This window comes from Mchenga conophoros, linkage group LG7, assembly GCF_057382185.1.
Source record: "Mchenga conophoros isolate Kocher_MC1m ecotype Shallow Benthic linkage group LG7, M_conophoros_male_GT1.1, whole genome shotgun sequence".
NCBI lineage: Eukaryota > Metazoa > Chordata > Actinopteri > Cichliformes > Cichlidae > Mchenga > Mchenga conophoros.
Window position 1 is genome coordinate 56,436,318 of NC_140532.1, and position 23,408 is coordinate 56,459,725.

The window sequence follows — 23,408 nt, forward strand, 5'->3', positions numbered from 1 at the left end:
GTCCTGCCCACCCTTAATACACCCAACTAATGCAGTGTCTTCTGAGAGACAGTTACCAATCGAGGAGAATGTAGAATTGGCGACTCCCATCCTGAGCAGCTTTTCACAGAAGTGGCTTGATGGTATTAATGGTATAAGTCACTGGAAAAATCAAAGAATATGATTCTCACAGTTCAACCAGTACTATCCAGGTAAGCATGCTGCAACAGGTAGATAACAGAATCATCCACCCCCACCTGAAAGATGTTTCACCTGCAAGCTAAGCTGAGCAAGAATCAGTCTCTCCAACACCTTCATAACATGACGACAAGGCAACTGGACTGAAGTCATTAAGGCCAGAAGAGGTGGCTTTCTTTGGAACCAGCACTAAACATGATGTCTTCCTTACCATCGGTACCTTTTCCTGGAGCAGATTCAGACTAAAGAGATACTGCAGAATGGCTGACTGCTAAACAGCACAGGACTTAAAGGACCCTGAGACTGGTGCGATCAGGGCTTACACCTTTTCCTTGATCCCCTTTTTCGATTAGTACCTACTGGGATCCAATCGGCATGGTTCGCTATGGTTTTCAGGGTTTTCCATTAGTTCATAGGTACCAGGTACTTTTTTAGTACCTGCTAGCCTGGCGTTCCAAGCGATCCGCCCTGTTTCAAACAACGCCCTGTTCCTCTAGTCTGACGATAAGCCATAGAGCAGGCAGCATGTATATTCTTGCATCGATGTTCACCCAATCAATTACTTATTTTTAAAAACTTGCTATATCACACTGTTAGAAGTAAAAGTCTTGAATTTATAGAAAAGTATGAGTATTAAAATATAGGTACATATTAAAATATATTATGGAAATTCCAAGTGAAATCGGTCCAAGTGCTGTGCAAGCCAAGCCAGTTAGTATTTTTCTAGATCTGGACCAAAAGCTACCAAACCTAATTGTGATATAAACCTACCAAAATTAAGTTTTAAAGTTTAGATCACGGAAAACAAATTGTCCACTAAGTACCCTGAGAGCAAACAGTGGTTTGTTAATTACTATACTTGTTTCTGCTGTTAGTTTTTTATTCCAAAAACATGGCAAATAGTGAGTTGTATTTATGTATATTTCGCCATAATAAATATCACTGAACATATCATAGTAGTATATGACAAATACATTAACATAGTGTTCAATGGAATACAGAGGTACAGTATTACATGAACAATGGTGTGGATGTTTCAGCCAATCAGATTTTTCCCGGAGGGCGGAACTGACTTGTTGATCGGGTGTCGATTACCACTGCGCAGCCGCAGCCCGTGTGACGAAGATGGTGCTCATCAAGGAATAGTGAGTGTGAAAATGTTTTTAAAAAATGTTTTTTTTTAGTGCGTTTAGTGGGGTATTCAGATCGGTCCCACATTTGATTATTGAGAAGTACGCATGTGTGTTTCATTTAGCGTTGTCGTTCGCTGTATTTTACGCTCCTGTAGTCTGTAAAAAGCCAGCTTCTGAGCAGGTTGGATCAGGACGTGGATAACGGGACCCACCGGTCTTTTTAAGGCGTTGCTAGTACAAGCTACAGTTAGCTTCTGAGTTGTAGATGCAGAGGGGATAATTAGCTTCTTAATGAAAACGAGTTACATAAAAAGGCTGCACCGCTCACACATAAGCCTTTTGCACATTCAGCGAGTTAGTACTACTTTGACGGTTTGCTGTATTGCCAACGTGACTGCAGCTAGCCATGTAGCAGCGTGTTATATCTCTGAAATGCCGTTACGTTAAGCTTTGGTCCCGTGAGTGAGAGATTAAGGGTCCTTCTGTCGGATTTACCATTTATGCTAGCTGGCTAAGTTAGCTGTAGCGGCTAGCATGGCAATTCTCTGACAACCGAGTTTATTTAAAAGTCCACAATCAGCTGCTAGTACAACTCATTGTTAAAGCAGAAGAGAGCTTATTGTTAGGAAATAGTTATGCAGGGTTTATTGTCTGTACTCCCCCGTACCATACGTCAGCTATAGCCTACAAGCTAGCATGGGGTTATGGAAGGACTAACTACTTTGCTGTTAGTTTGTTGCGCTAGTGGTATAAAGTTAACCCTCTAAAACTGGGCAGCTAACACGAACACTATATTAATGATGCGTAATTGTTAAAACAGTTACTCTTAATATTTCTGCCCATCAATCGGGTGGATTGAAACTATGCAGTGGACGTTTTCATTCTTTCTTATTAAATCTAGCATTCACTGCGTGGCTAACCTGTGTAGCCTACATATAACGGGAGGCTACCTGTTGTTAGGGGATAGCACAGAATGGGTTCGATTCCATACAGTACTTCAGTATCAGAGCCAGGACTATTAATATCTATAAAAATTGTTGGTTAAAAGCAACTAACGTAGTCTCACGGAGGGAGAAACAAATATACTGGTTACTGAAATTAATCTTTCATTAATGGCTTATATCTCAATATATTAAAAAAATTCCTAAACATAAGCTTGTGTTGTTACTGGTTAATCACGTATTTTAAAATTCTGAACTGATTGTAGTATGTATCTTCTTTTCTTTTTGTTGCTGGATAATGCAATTTTAAATAATTTAAGATTTTTAGTTCAAAACAAAACAACCTTACAGCTTTAATGTCTTTCAGCCTTTCATGACACTGAACATTTAGCCCATGCAAAATTGGTGTGATGCAAAAAATAACTGTAAGCCACTGCCACTGGTAAATGTGTGGTACTTTTGATGTTAGACTTGATAGAATTGAGTCACAGATGACTAATATTAATGCTGTAAGGCTGACCTTACATTTTGATATGTTACACTGGGCTGGTTTAGCCCACTGCCACGTGTGTGATTGTATACGTTGAACATGAGCATTAATTATGATGTTTTTATGTCAGGCATAATTACTTTCTTAGTACAACCGATTTTCGGTACTAAATAATACTATTTATAAAGCAGCTTTGGTGCAGTTATTTCAATTGACTTTGTGAAAAATGTGCAATGTTGGATTTAACGGCACATGTAGCAGTTCTTCCTTTGCTCAAGAATCTGGTTAGGCCCTCTATTCGTTAGCAGAGCAAGGACTACCTTCTGCAGCTACATTGCCAGACAGTTGCACTGGAGAAGCAGCTGAAATATATAGATGATCAGCAAATACAATTTGCTGAAATTTCAAAGCGATAGTTAAGGGATGTGCATGTGCATATGAATACAGAGCTTTCAGACTGTGGGAAAAAATGGTAGAATGAATTTCCACTTAGGATGAAAAGATGCCTGTTGTATCACTGTAGGACCACTGTAGAAATTGATTTTTTTTAGTCATATTATTACATTTAAGAATCCTGACATTTTAAGGGATTCTACATGAATATTTAACTGACTATTACTAATTCATTCTATAACTAATCAATTCATTTACTCATTATTTTAGCTATAAATTTACACTGTTATTTGTTGTAGCAAGAGAAACAAATAAAGCTGCTTATAATTCAAACTTTAATAAAGGTTGTGTCTGAGCACCAGAGTACTTGTACTGCATTTGTCTGTGATGTCTGAAATTCAAGTATGTCTTCACAAGCCAGTTTGGCCTTTGGCCTTTTTAACCCAAGAAGGTCATTTTCAGTGTAGACCACAGGTGTTGAACTCCAGACCTCGAGGGCCGGTGTCCTGCAGGTTTTAGATGTGTCCTTGATCCAACACAGCTGATTTAAATTGCTAAATTACCTCCTCAACATGTTTTGAAGTTCTCCTGAGGCCTGGTAATGAACTAATCATTTGATTCAGGTGTGTTGACCCAGGGTGCTATCTAAAACCTCGAGGCCTGAAGTTCGACACCGCTGGTGTAGACCTTTTCGCTGCCATTATTTTTTACACATAGTGAGTATTAGTCAATGTAAATACAGTTTGGGGTTATGATTGTTCTTTGACACTAAATGCTGAAGATTTAAATATATGTTGTAATGTATTGATTATTGATGTACTGACAAAAACTAGGTGAAAATGAGCAAATAAGTCACCTTTAATGATTGCCAGTGACACAACTTTTTGTACCTTTGAAAATTGCATGCATTATGCAAATTATGTAGATATTCTGAAGTATAATATTGTGTAGCACACAGTAGTGTTTATATACAGTAGACATTGAGTACACAAGAGAACACACACTTGATTAATCAGTAGATGTTTAGGTAAAGGGTGGGGTGCTAACTCTGCCAGTCTAGGAGTATTTTTTATTAATGAGGACATGAAGATCTAAGCAAGAAAGAATTCGTTATTGTCTGTTTGGTGGTTTTCTTCATTTTGTAATTAAGCTGCAATATGCATATAATAGTTCAGGTCTAGTAGCTCTTATTTTAATACGTTTAAGGTTAACACTAGAACTACTACTACTAAATTGTCTTGAAACATTAGGTTTGTCAAATCTAGTTTTTAAAAGGTAACTATTTAAGTTTCAATTTTAGTGGGGATTACAGCTTAATAGATACACAATATCTGATGGTAATTTGGGGGGTTTAATGATTTCTTACAACTCTTCTTTAGCTAAGATGAAATGATTGTACAGAATGTATCTTTTATTGGCTTTAAAAAACAGGAACTGGTTGCAGAAGTTTGAAATTATTTTGGATTTTTAGTAATGCATTCAATATTTTATTAAATGTCCCTTAGCCAACTGCACCTTGAAAGATGTTTTTGGTAGGCGTTAACAAGCATCTAGCATGAAATTGGCTGAATATTTGATCACAAGTTTTGATTTATTGAACCACTTGGGAAAGTGGTTACACATCTGAATAATTTATACTCATGTACAGTTGACCCAAACACGACAGGAAGGTTAAACTGATGTGCAGTTGTTTAGAAATGGCTCATTAAGATTCTTGAATGGACTGTCCAAGCTCCAACCTCATGCCTAACTTGTGAACTATGCCTAAAAGCTGGATGAAACAAACTAATTTAAATGAAACCATTTCTGAGAGTGGCCAGATATCCAGCCAGAAACTTGTTGATGGCTACCAAAAGCATTTGGCCAAGGTCCAATTTGCTAAGGGACATTTAACCGAGTATTGGTGTGGGTGTATGTATGCACTTGAGCCTGTATGTATTCTTTGATCCTGGGTGGGTTAGAGAAAATGCAAAAATAAATTCAAACTTGTGGAACCAATTCTTGTTTCTTTTTTTAGTACAAGTTTCTAGGCAACCTGGCATGCTGCCATTGTTGTTTGATATTAATTTCTATGGGGTTAAATGTCATTTTCATTGGTTCTAGGTCCCACATACCCCAAAATTAATCATATGACCCCCAGTCCCCCCAAAAAACAACAACAATAGAAAAAGTCATTAAATATGAGATGTTTTTTTTAATGCCTACTACAACAGATTTCATCAAGTGACAGCCTGTAACTTGAAGCCAACTTGAGTCATTAGATGTGACAATAAAAGTGATTTGATTTGAGAAATAGTTTGTGTTTTATCCTGATCATTGTCTCTCTGTGCTGCACTTTTAACCCCCATCTATTGTCATCAACCTGCTGGGCAGGCGGTCAATACAGACACCCAAGTTTATGAATGCAATAACTCGAGAACAAAGTGGCATAGGAGTTTTAAATTGATACTATAGGTGTATCTAGGGCTGTTCGATATAACGATATATATCGGATGACAATATAAAAACGTCTATCGTTTGTTTCATGGTGTCGCAAAATAAACTATTTACGGCAATATTTTTTTCATCGTTTTGATGGTCACTCTAGTGGCTATATTAATTTCTTAAAGTTCTCTCTTTCTCTTATATTTAATATTACCACACTACGGACGGACAAGCACCTGTTTTTATGCGTTGTGGTTAGCAACAACGACGGTAACACCATCGCGTGTCCGCTTGTTTATGTTCCACATAAACCTTTCACAATAAAGCTCAAGATCCTGTTGAGACTTTTCAAAATAAACTGAATCACGGGAAAGAGCAGATTATTTACGGATGAGAAGTAAAAAAAAGACGCCATGTGCTAAAAAATAAACCTTAGAGTCAAACGTTAGAACAAGCTTTTCCCCGAAGCATGCTGTGTAATAAATACTCACAAAGAAAACGGCGGCCGTTACAACTTATGTCTAAAAATGTATAGTTTCATGCATCTGTTAAAACACTCGACTCCAGCTACATGACGCGCAGCTGGAAACACTTCCCGCAAGTCGAGCTGCCCGAGAGTCACAGAATTTACAGAAAATGTTACATTTTTGTGATTTATATCGTTATCGGGACGATAGAATTCTTATATCGAGATATGAGATTTTGGTCATATAGCACAGCCCTAGGTGTATCTACTAAAAATATTGTACAAGTTAAAATCTCAGTGACCTCGACCTTAAGGTCACTGAGAGTTCTCTGTCACGTTTTCTGAAAATCTTGTATATGTGAACGTAGGATTTTGAAATTCGGACCATAGCTGCATCTGCTAGGTGCATCTGTTTCCCCTCACCTCGGAGGTTCTGGCAGCAGATGACCTGTTTCTTCGAAACAACGTTCCTCCTTCACACTGTTATCAAGTGCTTGCTCATAATTTTATCAGAAAACTATTGCTACTTAGTAATTGGAGTTCAGCTACAGCCATATACTATACTCAGTTACTCACTGACGTGTTAACATTCAGACTGGTAAACATTTATAGCAAAAAAATGTTTTTAAAGAAGCAAAATTTTAGGAATGTTGAACCATTTCATAAAAGTTTCTAGGCAGTGGCATCTGTCTCCTTACAACCATCCAAAAGAGTGTTTAATCCTTAACATTTGATCAGCTTGGTTCTATTTTAAAAATGGAATTTTATTCATATTTTATTCATATCTTTTATGTCTTTAACCTATTTGTTTCTCTCTTCTTTTCCTGTCATATCCTCCTTACAGCCGTGTAGTGTTGCCAGTCTCTGTGGAAGAGGTGAGTATTATTGCCTACATGTTCTCTTAAAATATATATGGGCATATTATTTAAATTCACTGTGCTATTGTTATATTTTGATAAAATAGAGGGAGTATTGTGTTTGTCTTACACAGAAAATGTTCATCCACGCTGGCTTTAGTCTGAACCTCATATTAAGACAAAAAGCCTTTGTTAGAGACTACTGATGTTATTGGGACAGGCTGTGTGTTGCAGAGATCAGAGTTACACTGGGGTGTAGACTCAACCTTTTGAACTGCATTCTGGCTGTTGACTTAACAGCAATGATGCTTTTATGCTCTTTTTTTTTTTTTGTGTGTGTGTAATCTCAAAACTAGACTTCTGTTTAGTCTTTAATAACTTTCACTTCTAATGGAGGTTATTATTGGGATTCTACAAGAAATAATTGTTTTGTTGTGTTTTTTTTTCTCAACACAGTGAAGGATTTTCTATATGAGTCTGTTTGGGTCTTTTTTATTAGTTTGTTACTGCTCGTATTGTGAAGCACATTGTGTCAAATAACCATTAATATCAGGATGGTGGACTTCATTAGGCATACAAGTCCAAATAAAGGGACAAAGTTTTTTTGTTTTTGTTTTTTAAAGATAAAATGTACAAATATAAAGATGTTATTGATGGGCTTGTAAAAATGTGTTTAAAACCTTTAAGTGTACAACTCAGTGACTGAAATGCTGTTTAAAATGTGGCTAGACTCTTGTAAACGAACGTGCAGCCCAACATTGCTTTTTTAATGTACATTAATACAGACAATTACTTCCTATGTTGGTTCTAGTTGCTGTTAGTGATACTCCATCTTTGCACTTATGTGCCTTCACAGGCTTCAAGGGCCCGCAAAGCCTTTCGCAATCCTTCCAGTTAATCTAAGGATTTTTCACTGTAGTCAAAGCTGATTTCCACTCTGTCTTCTTTGTGTTCCCATTTCTTGCAGTATCAAGTAGGGCAACTGTACTCTGTGGCTGAGGCCAGCAAAAATGAGACAGGAGGAGGAGAAGGCATTGAAGTGCTGAAGAATGAACCCTATGAGAAGGATGGAGAGAAGGGACAGTACACACATAAAATATATCATCTAAAAAGGCAAGGCTTTGAAATTAATTTTCTTTCGTAGAGGAATGAAGGGGAAATTATAGGGTCCTCTATAAGAGACAATTAGTCTGACCTAATTACTTAAACACTCAATAAGGATGATTTGTTTGATTGACAGGCTCTGTATATGCAAAGTTCTTGTCTGTTCCTGGTTTCATCAACTCCATTGAGCTATAAGATGCAGGCATGATCTTGGGAAAATAGGCAGCATTTGGACGCAATACGACCATGTGGCCATCAGGAGAGAACTGTGTGCAGGAGGGATGCACAGACAGTGCATGAAGGTCACCCACTCGCTTTGCCGAATCCAAAGCGAGAAGTAATGCAGTCTTATATGAAAGAAATTTCACATCCACAGACTCAATGGGTTCAAACGTGGGGCTTCAAAGGGCCTCCAGCACCAAAGACAAGTCCCAAGCAGGGACACTGGACTTAAGCACGGGTCTCAGCCAGCGAACTCCTTTCAGAAAATGTATGGCAAGCGGATGTACACCTGGTGTCACCCCGTCAAAGCCAATATGACAAGTAAATATAGCTGCTAAATAAACCTTAATTGTCGAAAATGAAAGGCCCTTATCCAGCAGCTCCTGCAGAAATATCAAAACATCCACAATAGAGCACTGAAATGGGAGAGTATGGCGGACCTGGCACCATTGCTCGAAGGCTCGCCATTTGTAAGCATACAAGCCTCTAGTAGATGAGGCGCTAGTGTTCTGAATTGTCGCTATCACACTAGGCGGCAAACCCTTGGCAATCAAGTTTAACCTCTCAGCAGGTAAGCACGAAGACGCCACAGATCCTGGCGCAGATGAACCACTTCTCCTCCCGCCTGAGAGAGGAGGTCCCTGCAGAGAGGAAGCTGCCAAGGACTCGCTGCTAGCAGGCTGATTATCTCTGCATACCACGACCTTGTGGTCCACCAAGGGGCCACTACAACAGAGAGAGAGACTGCTGATGCACTCTCTCTAGAACTGGAGATATCATTTCCACTGGGGGAAATGCATACAGGAGCACGTGTGGCTATTGGTGCGCTAGTGTGTCCATGCCCAAGGGTGCATCATGGTCCATTATGGAGAAGAACAGGGGCCAGGGAGTATTTACCCTGGAGGCAAAAAGATCTACTTGAGCCTTACCAAATAGATCCCAAATCTGAGCCACTATTAAAGGGTGTAACCTCCATTCTCTCACCAGAGGACACCCCCGTGAGAAGGTCCGGCCCAAGGTTCCGGTGGCCCGGAACATGGGTGGCTCTTAGAGACAGAAAATGAACACTGCACCATAACAGCAGAGAGCGAGATAGCGTCAACAGGGGAAGAGAGCGTGTACCCCCCTGCCTGTTTATGTAGGATACCACTGTTGAATTGTCCATCCTGACTAAGACATGCTGGCCCTCCAGGACTGGACGAAAATGTTTGAGAGCTAAGAACACTGCTAACAGCTCTAAGTGGTTGATGTGCAGCTCGCACTGGGCTGTCGACCAGATCCCTCTCACTGATGCAACCCTCGTACAGCGCTCCCCACCCTCTTAGGGAAGCATCTGTGGATACCACCTTGCGAAACAACACCCTCCCAATCCGAGAGCCCTGATGCAGCAGCCCGGGCTCCCTCCAAGGACAGAGCGCTAGCATGCAAGACGCAGTTAGGAGGAGACATGATGCACACAGGCGGTGAGAGAGAGTCCAGCGTTGAAACGCTCTCATCTTTAACAGTCCAAGTGGCACTACGGCGATCATAGATGCCATCATGCCCAACAAATGTAATATCTGGAAACGGAGTCTGCGTCCAAGCTGAAACTGAGCGAGGCAGCGATGAAACGCGGCCAGTTTGTGCTCCGACAAATATGCGTGGCTGGAAAGCAAGCATATTTCCAAACCAAGGAAAGAAATCTGCTGACTTGGGATAAGCGAGCTCTTTTGAAAGTTCACAGAGAACCCCAGTGTCTGAATGTGCTAATTGCGGGGACATCGACCGGATAATCCTCGTCTTCGGACTCTGATGAAGCCAGGGCTCCAGACTCGAAAAGGAAAAGGTCATGCCGTGCGACAGCCGTCCCTCCCAGCACATTTTCCACAAACGTCACCTGTCTTTCCGGGGTCGAGCGTCGACAAAACCCACAGGCTTTGGGCTCCATCAACGGTCTCCTAGCGTTGACGATCGCCAGGCAGACAGGGCAGGCATCGTGCTGGTCACTTTTGTGCAAAGAGAAACCACACCCCTGAGGACAGGGGCGAACAGAAGATTTCTGCTTTGCTCGCTTCGGTTAGGAGTCTATTCCAAACCGCAAAGCCAAACGCTGTACAGGAAAAACTCGAAATTAGCGCTCTGCGGGCAGCCTACACACCAACTGCGCACTGGAGGCTAACACCAACAGGGGCAGTTAAGCTAAGTTCAAGTCGGCAGACAACGGCGCTAACTAGCAGCAGCTAGCTAGACCAACTCAGCAGAGGTGTTCTCAGCGAGGTGAAGAGCGTAAGAACTGAGGGATGACTGTGATGAAAGCGGCTATATGTGCAGGCGGGGCCGTACGTGTGTCATCACAAGGGAACGTGAGAGCTGGTCAAAAAGTTAAAATTTTTTATCACTTTAATAGTCTAAGACTAGATGTATATGTGTTAATTACTTTCGCGCTGCAAGTGATGCATTTAGGGGACTGGTTTTTTTTCCCTTAGTTTAAATGAAAAGTCTAGTCCCTCAACTGAAAATAGATAAAATGTGCATAAAGTTTCAGGCTTTATGTCAGATGTTTAAACTTATTTTGTCCACCGTATGTATATTGTATGGTCTTTGTGATTATGTGATTACGGGAAATGGGTTTGGGTAAGAGCTCTAGACATGTACAGCATGAGAATTGATTAAATATTTCAGATAATAGCCATTTACAAACAGAGTTATTATTAGTTTTAAAGAGCGCAGTCGGCTCCCTGTTACAATGTTTTATGGCCTTTGAAAGACACAAGTTGGAAAGTATAAGTATTGTCTAATTTTCTCTTTCATAACAGTAAAGTCCCGGGTTACGTGAAGATGATTGCACCAGAAGGAGCATTAGTTTTTCACGAAAAGGCTTGGAATGCCTACCCATACTGTCGCACTAGTAAGTACACGCAGAAGTGTGCTTGTGTTATTTGAATTGCATTAATGATAAAATTATGGCAAGTAATTTGTCAGTGAGGAAATATGCAATTGATTCACTAGTAGATGCTAGTGACCAGTTACCCACAGCCCTTCCTGTCTCATGTTTCCCTACCAGCTGGCTTGCCAGCCAGGCTGCAATTGTGGAAGTCCTCTGTATGATTCAGATGTTTTCCCCAGTATTTCACCATCCTGGACTGCAGCTGACAACAGTAGACCTTTTGATTCAGAGATCCACTGCAAGTGGGAGAATCACTCTAACCAGAACTTGCAGCAGGTGGAAGGCTGATTCATGCGCTGCTATGACCAACTCATCGAGGCTGAGGAAGAAGGACTACCAGCTGCAGTCCGAGACAGGGAAATTTGAGAGATCCATAGAACAAGAGCCTCGTATTCCTCTATTATTTACTACAAAATACTTGGCAAATAAATTGTTTGCACAGAAGAAACTTAGACTTGTTATTATTTAATAGTTTTGATAGTGCACTTAGCCACTACAGAAATAGGCATTTTATAAATGCATTTCAAATAATACTAAAAATGTACAGTTTTTTGTTAATTATTTGATACTGATGCTCTTTTTTTTTTTCTCTTTTCCTTTTTACTCTGCAGTTGTGACGGTGAGTTACTCATTACCTCTTTTTGGAGGTTTTTTTGTTGTTGTTAAAGGCCTAGTCCCACCAGAAAATCCACCCATTAGCCATTCCATGTCCTCTAGGACAGGAGGGGTCTAACACCAAGTTAGATGATCACAGCTCATTTTTATGCCAGGAAACTTCCACAAAGTTGAGTTTGATGTGACATCTTCCACTACCTGCTTCAAATCCTTTAACATAAAACTTAATCTACAATTTTCATTGACATATTTGTTTAATTTTTATAAGGCCAGTTTGCATTTGCATAAAGTAAACAGATATTACTTTATGTATGCAACAAATGCTCATCAGCATATGCCACAAATATTTGATCCACTCTCTGTTCCTTGATATTTGCTTCTCTGTCCTTTTGATGTTTGAAGTTCAGAGCCCACTATTGCTTTACATTACTGGCAAGTTAACTAGCGTTACTAATATTAAAAATAGACCAGAGCTGAGTGGTATAGCATCACCAGTGTTGCTTTAGTCTGATTGGTTAATTGGATTTAGCTGCAGGTTTTACGTCTCACAACCTTCCATTCATAGTGTTGTTGGTACCAGCCAAGATCAGCTGTAACTGTCAGTGTAGGGGACCTGCCTGACTTCTGAGTGACAGCTTGTCATTGCTTCACTTCAACAAATAAAGAATGTTATTTGTCTCCTACTTTTCAGAATGAGTACATGAAGGATGACTTCATGATTAAGATCGAGACCTGGCACAAACCTGACATGGGAACAGTAGAAAATGTAAGTGAAAAGGAATGCTGGGGGTATCCCAGAAGTGCATTGAAATTCTGTCAAATGAGAGGGGGAAGGAAAATCTATATAATATTGAGAAATGCTGGATAGTGCGGGTTGAAGTAAATGTTTAGACACCTGAGAAATGTCCATGATTTTTATGTCCCTATGTTGAGATACAGGCTCCTATTTAAAAGCCACAAAACACAGGCTGGCCAGCCTTATGTTGATAAATCTTTCTGTCATACACTTGCATGATAGAAGGGTCCAAGTTAGAGTTTACACGGCAGTTTTGAATTTGCATGTGATTTGATTTGGACTCAACAAATTTGAATGAAAAACAAATGCCTCTTTTTCTCCCTGTTTTGCACTGAAATGTTTCCACTTTGTTTTCTTTATGCAGGTCCATGAACTGGATGAGCAGACGTGGAGGACTGTCGAAGTCGTACCCATAGATATTGCAAACAAAGAAGAAGTGGCCCCAGGGGTGAGTCTTGATTATGGATGATGTTTAATGAAGATCTCCTATAAGCCACACATTAAGAAGTTAAAAAAAAAAGTTTAATAGACCTGAATACAGGACAATATTTTTGCTGGAACACATTTCTTAAAAAAAAAAAAGTGAGGGCTTTATGGGTTTTTTTTGTTTTGTTTTGTTTTTTTAACTAGAAAATTATGTATTTACAGTTGCTTATGCAGGTAAAGCAGCTGTGCCTCAGGAGTTTGAGTGGGTCAGAAGGTTAGGGGCTTGATACCTGGCTACTCTAGTCTGCATGTCAAAGTATCTTTGGGCAAAATGCTGAATTCAGAGTTTGCCTGTATGTATCCATTTTAGTGTGACTGTTTGTACATGTTAGAAGAGTGCTTGACTAAAGAATAAAAATCACTTATATGGATGTGTGTGTGATTGGGTGAATGAGACTTGTAAAAAGCTCTTTGAGTGTTCTTACAAGTCTTTGAGTATAAAAGCAGTACCAGTCCATATCTAATTTACAAAGCTTTGAATTAATTTGTTTTCAGCCTTAAGGCTGTTTTTTTTTCCACATTATTGTCCATGTGCTCTCCACCTCCACAGAAAGTAGGACTGTGGGAATTTAACCTACATTGCTTTCGTGTATGGACCTTCGAGAGAAGGCAACAGAGTGATAGACTCTGCATAGTTTGAATGCTGATTGCTTTCAAAGGATATCTGAAAGGGACCCATCACAGGAGAGTAGGTCCATTAGGTGTCCATCAATACTCAGTTTCACTTCACTACAAAAATAAGTTCTTTAGCCTGTCTATGTCTACAACAAAATCAAATGTAAGGATCACCAAGAGCACAAACAGGACTATATTACCTGAGGGCTGTACTATGAAGATAGATTAGTTGGTTTGCCAGGTACCAAACTTTTTAGTGTCACAAAGGTGGTTCTCTTTTTACCTGGCTGGATCACCATGATAACATTAATTTGATTATCACATGCTCTGTGTTGTGATGATCAGCTCACCAGATAAATGACTTTGTGCAGGATTTCCTTACTTACAGGTAGGGCAAGGCAATATGACCAAAAAAGTTTATCACGAGATATATATTTGAAAATTTGCGATAACGATATAACTTGACGATATAATTGATGCAAGACAAAATACTTTACAACTCCACAAAAAGAGGTGGTTTGGAACATGAAACTGCAGTAAAAAACAGTCAGATAAGTCTAACTTTACTCACACAATTTAGTTATACACACACAATACGATAATATTATGTTGAAGTACAGTTCGTATCACTCCGCGAGGCTCCTCACTATGGTAGCCGTAATGCTCCGACAATCCATCAAGCGGTGCAGCGTCACAGCTTACCAAAGTCGCACTAAAACATTTTTTAAACAGATTTTTGAGCGCCGGACAAAAACCAAAGTTGCACCATTTTTACAAACCAATTCTGTTTCATCTGTTTCATTCAACGATTTGCTTTTGCCCTTCTCATTCTCCGTCGCCATCATGCTTTTTCCACCATGTGTGTATGAAAACAAAGGCTCTGCGCATACGTGTTTTATCCATATTCTATCGCGATATTTCATTTTCTTATCATTGCCTAACATTATACCGGTATTACCATGAACAGTATAATATGGCCCAGCCCTACTTACAGGATTGTTGCATTTTGCCATTATATTTTCATAAACTTGAATAATAACAATAGTAATAACATTTGAGAAAGTGCTTTACAGTTTGAACACCTGGAGGCAACCACTGTTGTGAATTGGCACTTTATAAATAACTTGAATTTTATTGAATAAAATCACACATTAAAGACAAGTTTATATGTCCAAAAGTGCAAAAACACAGTCAAGCATATGGTTTTATATTCATTCCTGCATACATACTAACCTCTGTCATTAGCACTGAAAACAACTGAAAGAATAAGTACCAAAATATCTTGTTTTTGCTCTGTCATCTGTTATCTGATAACATTTGGAGTAACTGATTTGGAGTAAATTGTGCTCGCTTGATTCATTTTGTGCAGGAGAAGAGTCAAATTATGTTCAAAGCTACACAGAGCTTTGTACACAGCAAAATCTCCAGTGTTAAATTAACACTAGAGAGTGTCTATATGGGTCCACACCTCTGAGTGTTAAATACAACACTGTTGAGTGTTAAATTAACACTTTTGACAGTGTTATATGTTTAAAAGTAACCTAGTCAGTTTTGCAGATTAACAATGGCTAACACTGAGCAGTGCTGATTTTCTAACACTGGAAAATAACTCAAAATGTTAGAAATATTCCAGTGTTAAAAAACCAGCACTGCTCAGTGTTAGCCATTGTTAATCTTCAAAACTGACTAGGTTACTTTTAACACTGTCAACGTGGCCTCACAAAATTATCATGACCACAACGACCGTGGATGGACATTGCTGCTCAATCACAGCTGCCTGATCAATGTTTTTCATTAGCAATTTAGCAAAGTTGATGGTGGCGGTGTGCATGTCTGTGTGCGTGAAAGACAGAGGGAGAAAAAGGGAGAGCGAGCGACAGATTTTCTGTTATAACCTCCATGTTATGGACGCACAGTGTCTGTCTAACCCCTGCGAGTCAATCGTGCAGTTTGAGTAGAAGCTGAATAACGCGACTGAAAAAATCGCAGTGTATGTCCAGCTTAAAATGTTCCTGTTAAAATTCCTAATTCTGCTATCACAGTATCCCAGCAGATGGTTTTATTATTTTGTCCCTGCATAATCTATTCATTTGTCTTTTGTGTGACTATGATCTATGTCTTTTGCTTCTGTCAATTTAACATTTTGTCACCGTCTGACTTGAAAGGAATGCCCTTATAGTTTGTGTTATTAAATAAACTATAAATCTGTCTTTTGGAGCAGCTCAGTAATCCATTGGGCCATCAGTTAGAACATAAATCATTGTACTTCTGGTTGAAAATTTTAAAGGTGGTATTAAGGCATTGTCATTGAGGTGGGTCTCGATTGTCCCAGTGTTTCTTATACTGACTCCTGTAAAGTAATGACTTAAGTGGATCAGTGTGGAGGTCAAGGCTTAATCTAAATGTCCATCTGCTCCAGCTATTCGCCACACTTTCCCAACAAAGCTAATGGATTAAAACAGCACAGTAAACCTTGAGCTCAGGATTTAGGGCATGTAACAGAGATACGTTCTTGCTCTTCTTCAGTGTTACAGGCCATCCTGAACTCTGCTGAAAGGGTAGGCTGGATTCAGTGTGACTGAGACAGCAAGATTTAGGGCATGTAACAGAGAGAGAGAGATTGTTGCTCTTTGTCAGTGTTGATATATTGGCAGGGTGATATAGCGGCCTATATTGGCAGTTTAACTGATATATTTGTGTCTGGATTTATGACCAAGAAATGAAAATTAAAAATGTAAAAAAGAGACAGGAACAGCACCCTTTAATACTCAGTGTTGATATTCCATAGTTTATCCACTAGATGGGACTCTGCATCTTCTTTGTTGACAACACATTTGGGACACCACAAACAGAACAACCAGCTAGCAACGTTTGGTAGAGGGTAAAGAAGTAATTTCAGGGATATCAGATTTTTAATCGCCAAATATCACATTGGTCCGAAAAATCGTTGGGCTCTAGTCTGTGTAGTATCTGCAGTCTTCAAAGAATCGTGCCTTCTCTGTGCTCCTGCAGCAGACAAGTTGATGTTCTGCAACATTTAAAGATTTCTTTTCCTTTGACTCTCCTGCAGGACTATAAGCCAGAAGAAGACCCTGCGCTTTTTCACTCAGCCAAAACAGACAGAGGACCTTTAGGCCCTGAATGGAAGGTACCAGACATGGACACAGAATCTTGCTCATTTTTGTCCTTTGTTTCTTAATCCTAATCCTGTCTTTATTTATGCTTTTCCTGTGTGCTCTTTGCAGAGTGAGCTGAAGGCAGATTGTCCTTACATGTGTGCATACAAACTGGTCACTGTCAAGTTCAAATGGTGGGGTCTGCAGACCAAAGTGGAAAACTTCATCCACAGGGTAACATATGCTCTCCTCTCTCATCAGATAAAGGAGAAGTCTTATATAGTCTTTAAGTATTTTAAGGTCACTGAGGTACACTACTTTCTTTTTCTTTCTTTCTTTCTTTTTAAAAAAAAAAACATTTAACTTTTTTAGTGTTTTTATTATCATGATAAGCTTTTCAATTTATGTCCTGTCTTTGCATGCTAGAGTTGAGTGTGGCTTGTGTTTTACACAAGTGTGATGAATGTGACATAAAGACATGAAGGAAACAAATCTTTCTTGCTGTTGGTCACTAAAGCACTTCTGTATTTTGGAAAATCTGTCTTTATTTCAGCTGCTGTACAACCTTTATGGTATTCTTTTTTTTTTTCTTTTTTTTTTCCATTTAAATGTCTGTCTGTTTTCCACAGCAAGAAAAGCGTATTTTCACCAACTTCCACCGCCAGTTGTTCTGTTGGATTGACAAATGGGTGGGTTTGACCATGGAGGACATCAGGCGGATGGAAGAGGAGACTCAAAAAGAGCTTGAGGAGGTAATTAACTCAAACAGAATCCAATCTGAAATAACTGTCCTTGTCTCGGGGTAGTTTAAAGTTGAAATTACATACAGTTGTCTCCATATTTAGAAATGTTTGGAAATCTGTGGTAATGGTTTGAAATATTTGACCGGGCTGTTGGAGAAGACACAACATGATTCGTGTTCGCGATTTAACCCTTTTGCTCCTGAATTTCACATTAGATGCGTCAGAAAGGAGATGTTCGAGGCACCTGTGCCACAGATGAGTAGAACCCCGTTGCTGTAGGTCTGACACTAGAGGCAGGCTGAGTAAGTTTCATCATGAGTGATGGTTACACTGCATGGATCAGTCTCCACTCCATGGCTTCAGGCTGTTGTCGTCCTGCTGTTTTTAACCTATATCTGGAACCAACCAGTGTTCTCTTGTCTCTTACACTTTATATCCCAGTGTCATTTTTTTCATTCTGACCTTCCTCTCCTTTTATCCCTTTATCTCCTTTATTTCCTATTTTTATTTTTATTTCTTTAAATGTGTGGATTTCAGTTCTTAATTATTTTTTTGTATTCATGACAATCAAAACTAGAATGAGCGTTAAGGCTGTCGATGAGGATTCTTAATTATATTCAGCAGCACTACCAGGGGCAGTAGGTACCTCTGAGGGACATATCCACCTACCTGGTAAAGCCAGCTATATCAGGTAGATGGATATGTCCCTCGCAGAGAAAGAGCATGTTGTAATTATGGAATATAAGTAGGCTGCTGTCAGCTGAAAAAAGGCAAAACATATTAATAATGTTTGAGGGTTTTTCTTCTATTCAGTAATTTTATGTTTTATGACACTTAATAACAGCAGCCTAATTACATATATTAGCTAGCTTAATGGTTGTAGTTTTTCTTCAAAATAAAACTCTCAAATACTTAGACCCAATGGGAGTGTAATTAGGTCTGAAATAATTTAACAGCAACCGCGTGGTAATGATGGCAGAGTGTTCACAAGCCAACTCCACAAAGACAGATTTACAGTCCTCTCTTAGGCAGTTTTTCAGATTGAATTGAATTTAATCTTTTTTAATCAAATATTCATATTTTAAACACTTTAATCTAATTATTTGGCATATTTTGTAATGTGTTAGTGGGTGGGATGTATTTTTAACACATATTTCTGTTGAAATTGACACACCTACTATACAAGTAGTTATGTCTCTGAATGTAATGCAATATAATTTGAACCTCTGTGAATGGGGGTAACGAAAGGTAATAAGTGAAAGTTATAAGTAAAAGAGGGTTTGCAACAAATTCATGTAAGACAGAGATTCTTCTCAATATCTATGACCAATACATTTTAAACATTGTATGTAAAAACCTTCAATGATAAGACAAGGAATAGGATTGTGATCATTTTCATTTTCCCCCTCCTGCCTGCTACTGTTTGTCATTTTCGCTCACATTTTAAGATTTTCTTTCAGCTCCCACACCTTCACGTCAGGCACTTTCATTTTTCCTCCTCATGTTTTGTGTTTGTGATGCTTATTGTTGTTTTTTTTCTTTGATTTTTGGAAGTCGGCTGCATGCACATTGCTCTTTACTAACAGACTTAAAACATCAACAGTTTGGCAAAGAGAATTCTTTTGTGTTTGGCTTAGCCATATGTCAGTTTTCTGCCTCTCATTTAGGTCTAGTTTGTGTACATTGAACTAAAATATGTGAACTAAAGTGGGGCAAAATGTTTATTTTTAATGTTATCTGTGTTTAAAAAAAAAAAAGTTGTTTAAAAAAAAGTTTAAGCATCACTTGACTTTTTCCACACATTCAACACACAAGCTGACTACTGCCTTTTCTTTTTCATTCAGCTGCGTAAAACAGGTCAGATTCGAGGCACCAGTGCTGCTCATGAGCAGTGAGGCAAATCAACCAAACCCTGTCACGATGATGTCATCAGAGACATGTCCACCACGCTGAGGAAATGGCCCTGATTGTCGCCTCTTCGCTTCCTGTCTCACATGATTCATTGGGGGGTTTGAAATGATTGGTTAACAGTACTGTACAGATCCTACCCCCAGTCACAAGCCTCCTGTTCACTCAGAGAAGAAAAAAAAAAAAAAAATCAAAAAAAGAACAAAACAAAAAAAAAAGGTTTTGCATTCATATAAAAAGAAAAAAAAACTTTGCACAGATCGTAAATTGCCTGATATGTAATTGTTAGTTGATTATTCCAATGGGCTTTGTTTTTATCCAGGTGTGTAAATGGTGACTCACAAAGTCAAGCCTTTTAAATTCATTAGAATGTTTTTAGCTACACGTTCCCACACAAATTTCTATGAGATGATTGAAGCAGGTATCAGACAATTGAATTCACCACGTTCTCCTTGTATTATAACTGTCTGTCTCTACTTTAAACCTCGTCTCTCCCCTCAGTATTGTCGATATACTTGTCCTGGTAAAAGGTTTTTCTCGGTTCTCTGCCCTTGTTCCACTGGCCCACTATGTCTGGCCTTTTTTTTTCTTCTTTATTTTGAATTCTCAGGCAGATCCATGCCTATTTTTTTATGGTTTAAAAGCAAAGATGATGCTCATGCATGATGGGTAATTTATTTTTGCCCACCCCTTTCTTCGACACAAGTGCATGTGGACAACAGCAACTCCTCACTTTTAAACTGTCGCTGCATGTCTACAGCCACTGCAGTGCGTGTTGTGTGTGTTGTTTAGAGGGCAAGTCAGTACCCTCCACGAGAGTATGTACTTTACACCTCTGTGTTGGCGTACGCATCTGTGTGCTTGTTTGTGTTTTTAACTGCCTTCACTCTTAAAACTGTCAGTCTGGGGACTGAGATGGTTAACATTCAGCATAAGATCAAGGCTTCTGAGTGCTCTCACACCACCAGCAGCCTCTTGAACTTTGCCTCATGCTGTCGCTGCATGGCCTTTCTCCTTGGCTAGGGCTTTAACTGGAGGACCGTCAAACCTCCCCAAAAGCTTCTTCTTGTTTTTTTTTTAAATTTTCTGTTTTAGATTTAAATGAGGATGAGAGTCTGTGCACTGCTGCGTGCATGAATCAAGGTAGTTTTTTTTTGTTTTTTTTTTTAAATATCTTTCTCAAACTACTGTTTCCACTCTACTGACAGAACAAATGGGTCCAGGCAGATCTGCCATGTTTGTTACAGATGTGGATTAGCTTAGTTTTTTTGTTTGTCCACCCACACACACAATTACTTTTTTTTTTTTTTCTAAAGCTTTTCACCTAAGTTAACTAACTACAAGAAGGTAGTATAGTATGAGGTCACTGCAAATTTGACTCTTGCAGTGAGCTAGTCAGAGCCTCATCTAGAAAATGTGTTGATCACTTCCCTCTGTCACAAACTTTTTTTTCTGGCTGCATGGACTTGAGGTTAGAGCAGTGTATCACAGCACGGGCTGAGTTTTTTTATATATATATTGAAGTTAACACAGATCAGGTCAGGCTCAATGTAAAATATTTAGGATGTTTTTTATGATGACGTAGTTTGGTTAAGGCTTTTGATCAGTTGTGTGTGCGTGTGTGTGTGTGTGTGTGTGTGTCTCAGAATTTGTAGGTTTTGATAGAACCTATCTCTGTGTGTTTCTGTTTAACAGGTAAAAGAGAGCCTTTAAGTGTACTTTATAAAAGGCCCGATTTTACAGATAAAGCGCTCATCAGCATTGTCAGGTTTATCATTTAATACTGTATTGCTACAAGTAACTCTAAGGAAGTTGAGTGGAGCACATAACAGCTTTGTGGATAGCATGCTGCTAAAGCAGAGCAAACTGTTCACGTCTTGAACTGTACCTCATCCATGCTTATGAATGTACAGCTACACAGATAAAGGGATAGATTTTACAGGATGTTAATAACTCCGGGAGCACTGACATGTTTCACACCTGTACAAACATGACATGGACCTGTTATATCACCAGTACGAGGACAAATAGGTTTAACAAAACAGCTAATTTGCATGCTCTTTTTTTTTTTTTTCTTTAGGTTTTTTTTCTCTCGGTTTGATCTCTTGATGCTTTTAAGAAACTCTTGAATTGCATCACACAAGAAGGAAGTGGCCTCTCCCAAAATCCAGCTCCATTCAGCTTGACCTCTGAATTATATGACGAGGAGTGAAAAGCCTGAGTTTGATGACGGGAGTCGCCTTTTGTAGCATTACCAGTGATGCCAGGTATGACTGTGAGGGGAGGGATAGAAGCTTAGGGAACAGACGGAGTCAAAAATACTGTTTTCTTTATTGTAATCATGAAAAAGCATCTGCAAAATCTACTGTTGTTTTTTTTCCCTCTGTTTTCTTTTTGTTTGTTTTGAAAGACAAAGATTCACAGTGTATTCAGTCTTTTCTTTTCTGATAAGGCAAAATTCAGGGGAATTAGTAGTGAATGTAATAAAAATTAGTTCTTTTTTCCTGCAGCGTCCAAGCTGTGACAGAAGGTCTAGACAATGGAACATAACAAAATATCTAATAAATTTAAAAAAATAAGCAAATCAGTTCTGTTTATGAATCATTTGTGTGTTTATTTGTGGGGATGATATTCCCTTTTATTTTGCTTTTTTAAGCTTGCCATACAATAGATTTTGCATATCTAATCAATTCAGTTGGCCAATCAAGAACATAGACTTTAAGATAAGATGGAAATTGTTGACCTGAAAAGGGTAAGCCAGTCCAGAACATAAACACCTGAAATGGCCTACAGGGAGTAACTGATTAAAAAACTGTCCAGTAGAATAAAGTCTATCAGAAAACAGCCTTTCTGGTGTTGGATTGTATCACCAAACGTTTTTGATCAATTTATGATCTCAGTTGCTGGTTTAAAGTTTTACTGTTTATTTTGTAAATTCTGGTTCCCATTAGAGTCAAAAAGGATGATAAAGCAAGGTTTAGGGCAGGGCTAACTTGTCATTTACAAGTTTCTACCATATGGAATCCACCTCTCTCATCAAGTCAGGTTAAAAAAAGATGATTAGCATTGAAGTTTGGAAAACAGGCATTAACAATAAGGTGATGTCACAGTTGCTATGGTGTATGATCAAGACATCTTATAAATGGTTAAATAAGATGTATTGCAAAGATTTCAGGGTTGTTTTTTTCATTTTGTTAGACTAAACTGGCAAGTTCACCAATTTAGAATTGTACAAAATGAAAAAGGCGTCTGAAACCTTTCTCCATTCAATGATGAATGCTTATATTAAACATGATCATAGTCTTAAATAATAGTTAGTGTTTGCTGCTGTGGGCCAAAAGCCAACATAAACTTTGACGTTAATATATATATGCTTCATGCATGTATCATTTGGCAGAGTTATAACACAAAATGTAGATTGTAAATATAGATAATGGATAGTAAATCGGAGTTCCTGACATAACTACCATTTACTAGTAGTCACTAGTGATTCGTGTAATTCGTGCATGGAGGGCTTCACCCCAAATCCAGTACCCTGAGACTAGGCTAAGCGGAAGGAAGGAGGCCAAGGACCAGTGAGTGTCATAGCCACTATTTCTGATTTCTGAGACGACAACTCAGCATTCTGTCTGTATCATCTCATCGATGTTTAATGTAAATGCACAGATGACCAACCTTATGTTAAAAGCTTTTTTTAAAATTATTATTATTTAATTGAAGTCTCCTTTTATTTGCTGCAAGTAGCCATTCAAAGCCTTGCTTTAAAATTGCCTCTTTATTTAGCACATGTGGTGAGGAGCCTAGAGTTTCCATTGCGTTAAGTACAAATCTGTCACAAATCTGTTATTACAAGAGACTCATAGGCCTGTGACAGGTTTGAATGAACTTAAAACACCTGAGTTTCCTAATCTGTTTTCAGCCTCTTATAATTCTAGACAAAGAGGAGTAGCAATTTTAATACATAAAAATATTAATTTCACAATATTCGACATAGTT

The 23,408-nt window shown here is 38.8% G+C and overlaps 1 protein-coding gene across 2 annotated transcripts; it reads left to right on the forward strand.

Moving 5' to 3' along the window:
• Positions 1-1,271: 1,271 nt before the first annotated feature.
• Positions 1,272-21,996, forward strand: pitpnb (phosphatidylinositol transfer protein, beta). 2 transcript variants are annotated; one of them, XM_085280343.1, is made up of 12 exons: positions 1,272-1,322; positions 6,869-6,899; positions 7,849-7,994; positions 11,003-11,094; positions 11,745-11,752; positions 12,440-12,514; positions 12,909-12,992; positions 16,716-16,793; positions 16,891-16,995; positions 17,391-17,513; positions 17,720-17,806; positions 19,349-21,996. In XM_085280343.1, exons 1-11 carry the CDS (start codon positions 1,303-1,305, stop codon positions 17,765-17,767), a joined length of 810 nt encoding a protein of 269 aa, XP_085136469.1. In that variant the 5' UTR covers positions 1,272-1,302; the 3' UTR covers positions 17,768-17,806; positions 19,349-21,996. The 2 variants fall into 2 exon arrangements, with proteins under 2 accessions (XP_085136469.1, XP_085136468.1); XM_085280342.1 differs by lacking the exon at positions 17,720-17,806.
• The last annotated feature ends 1,412 nt before the right edge of the window (positions 21,997-23,408 follow it).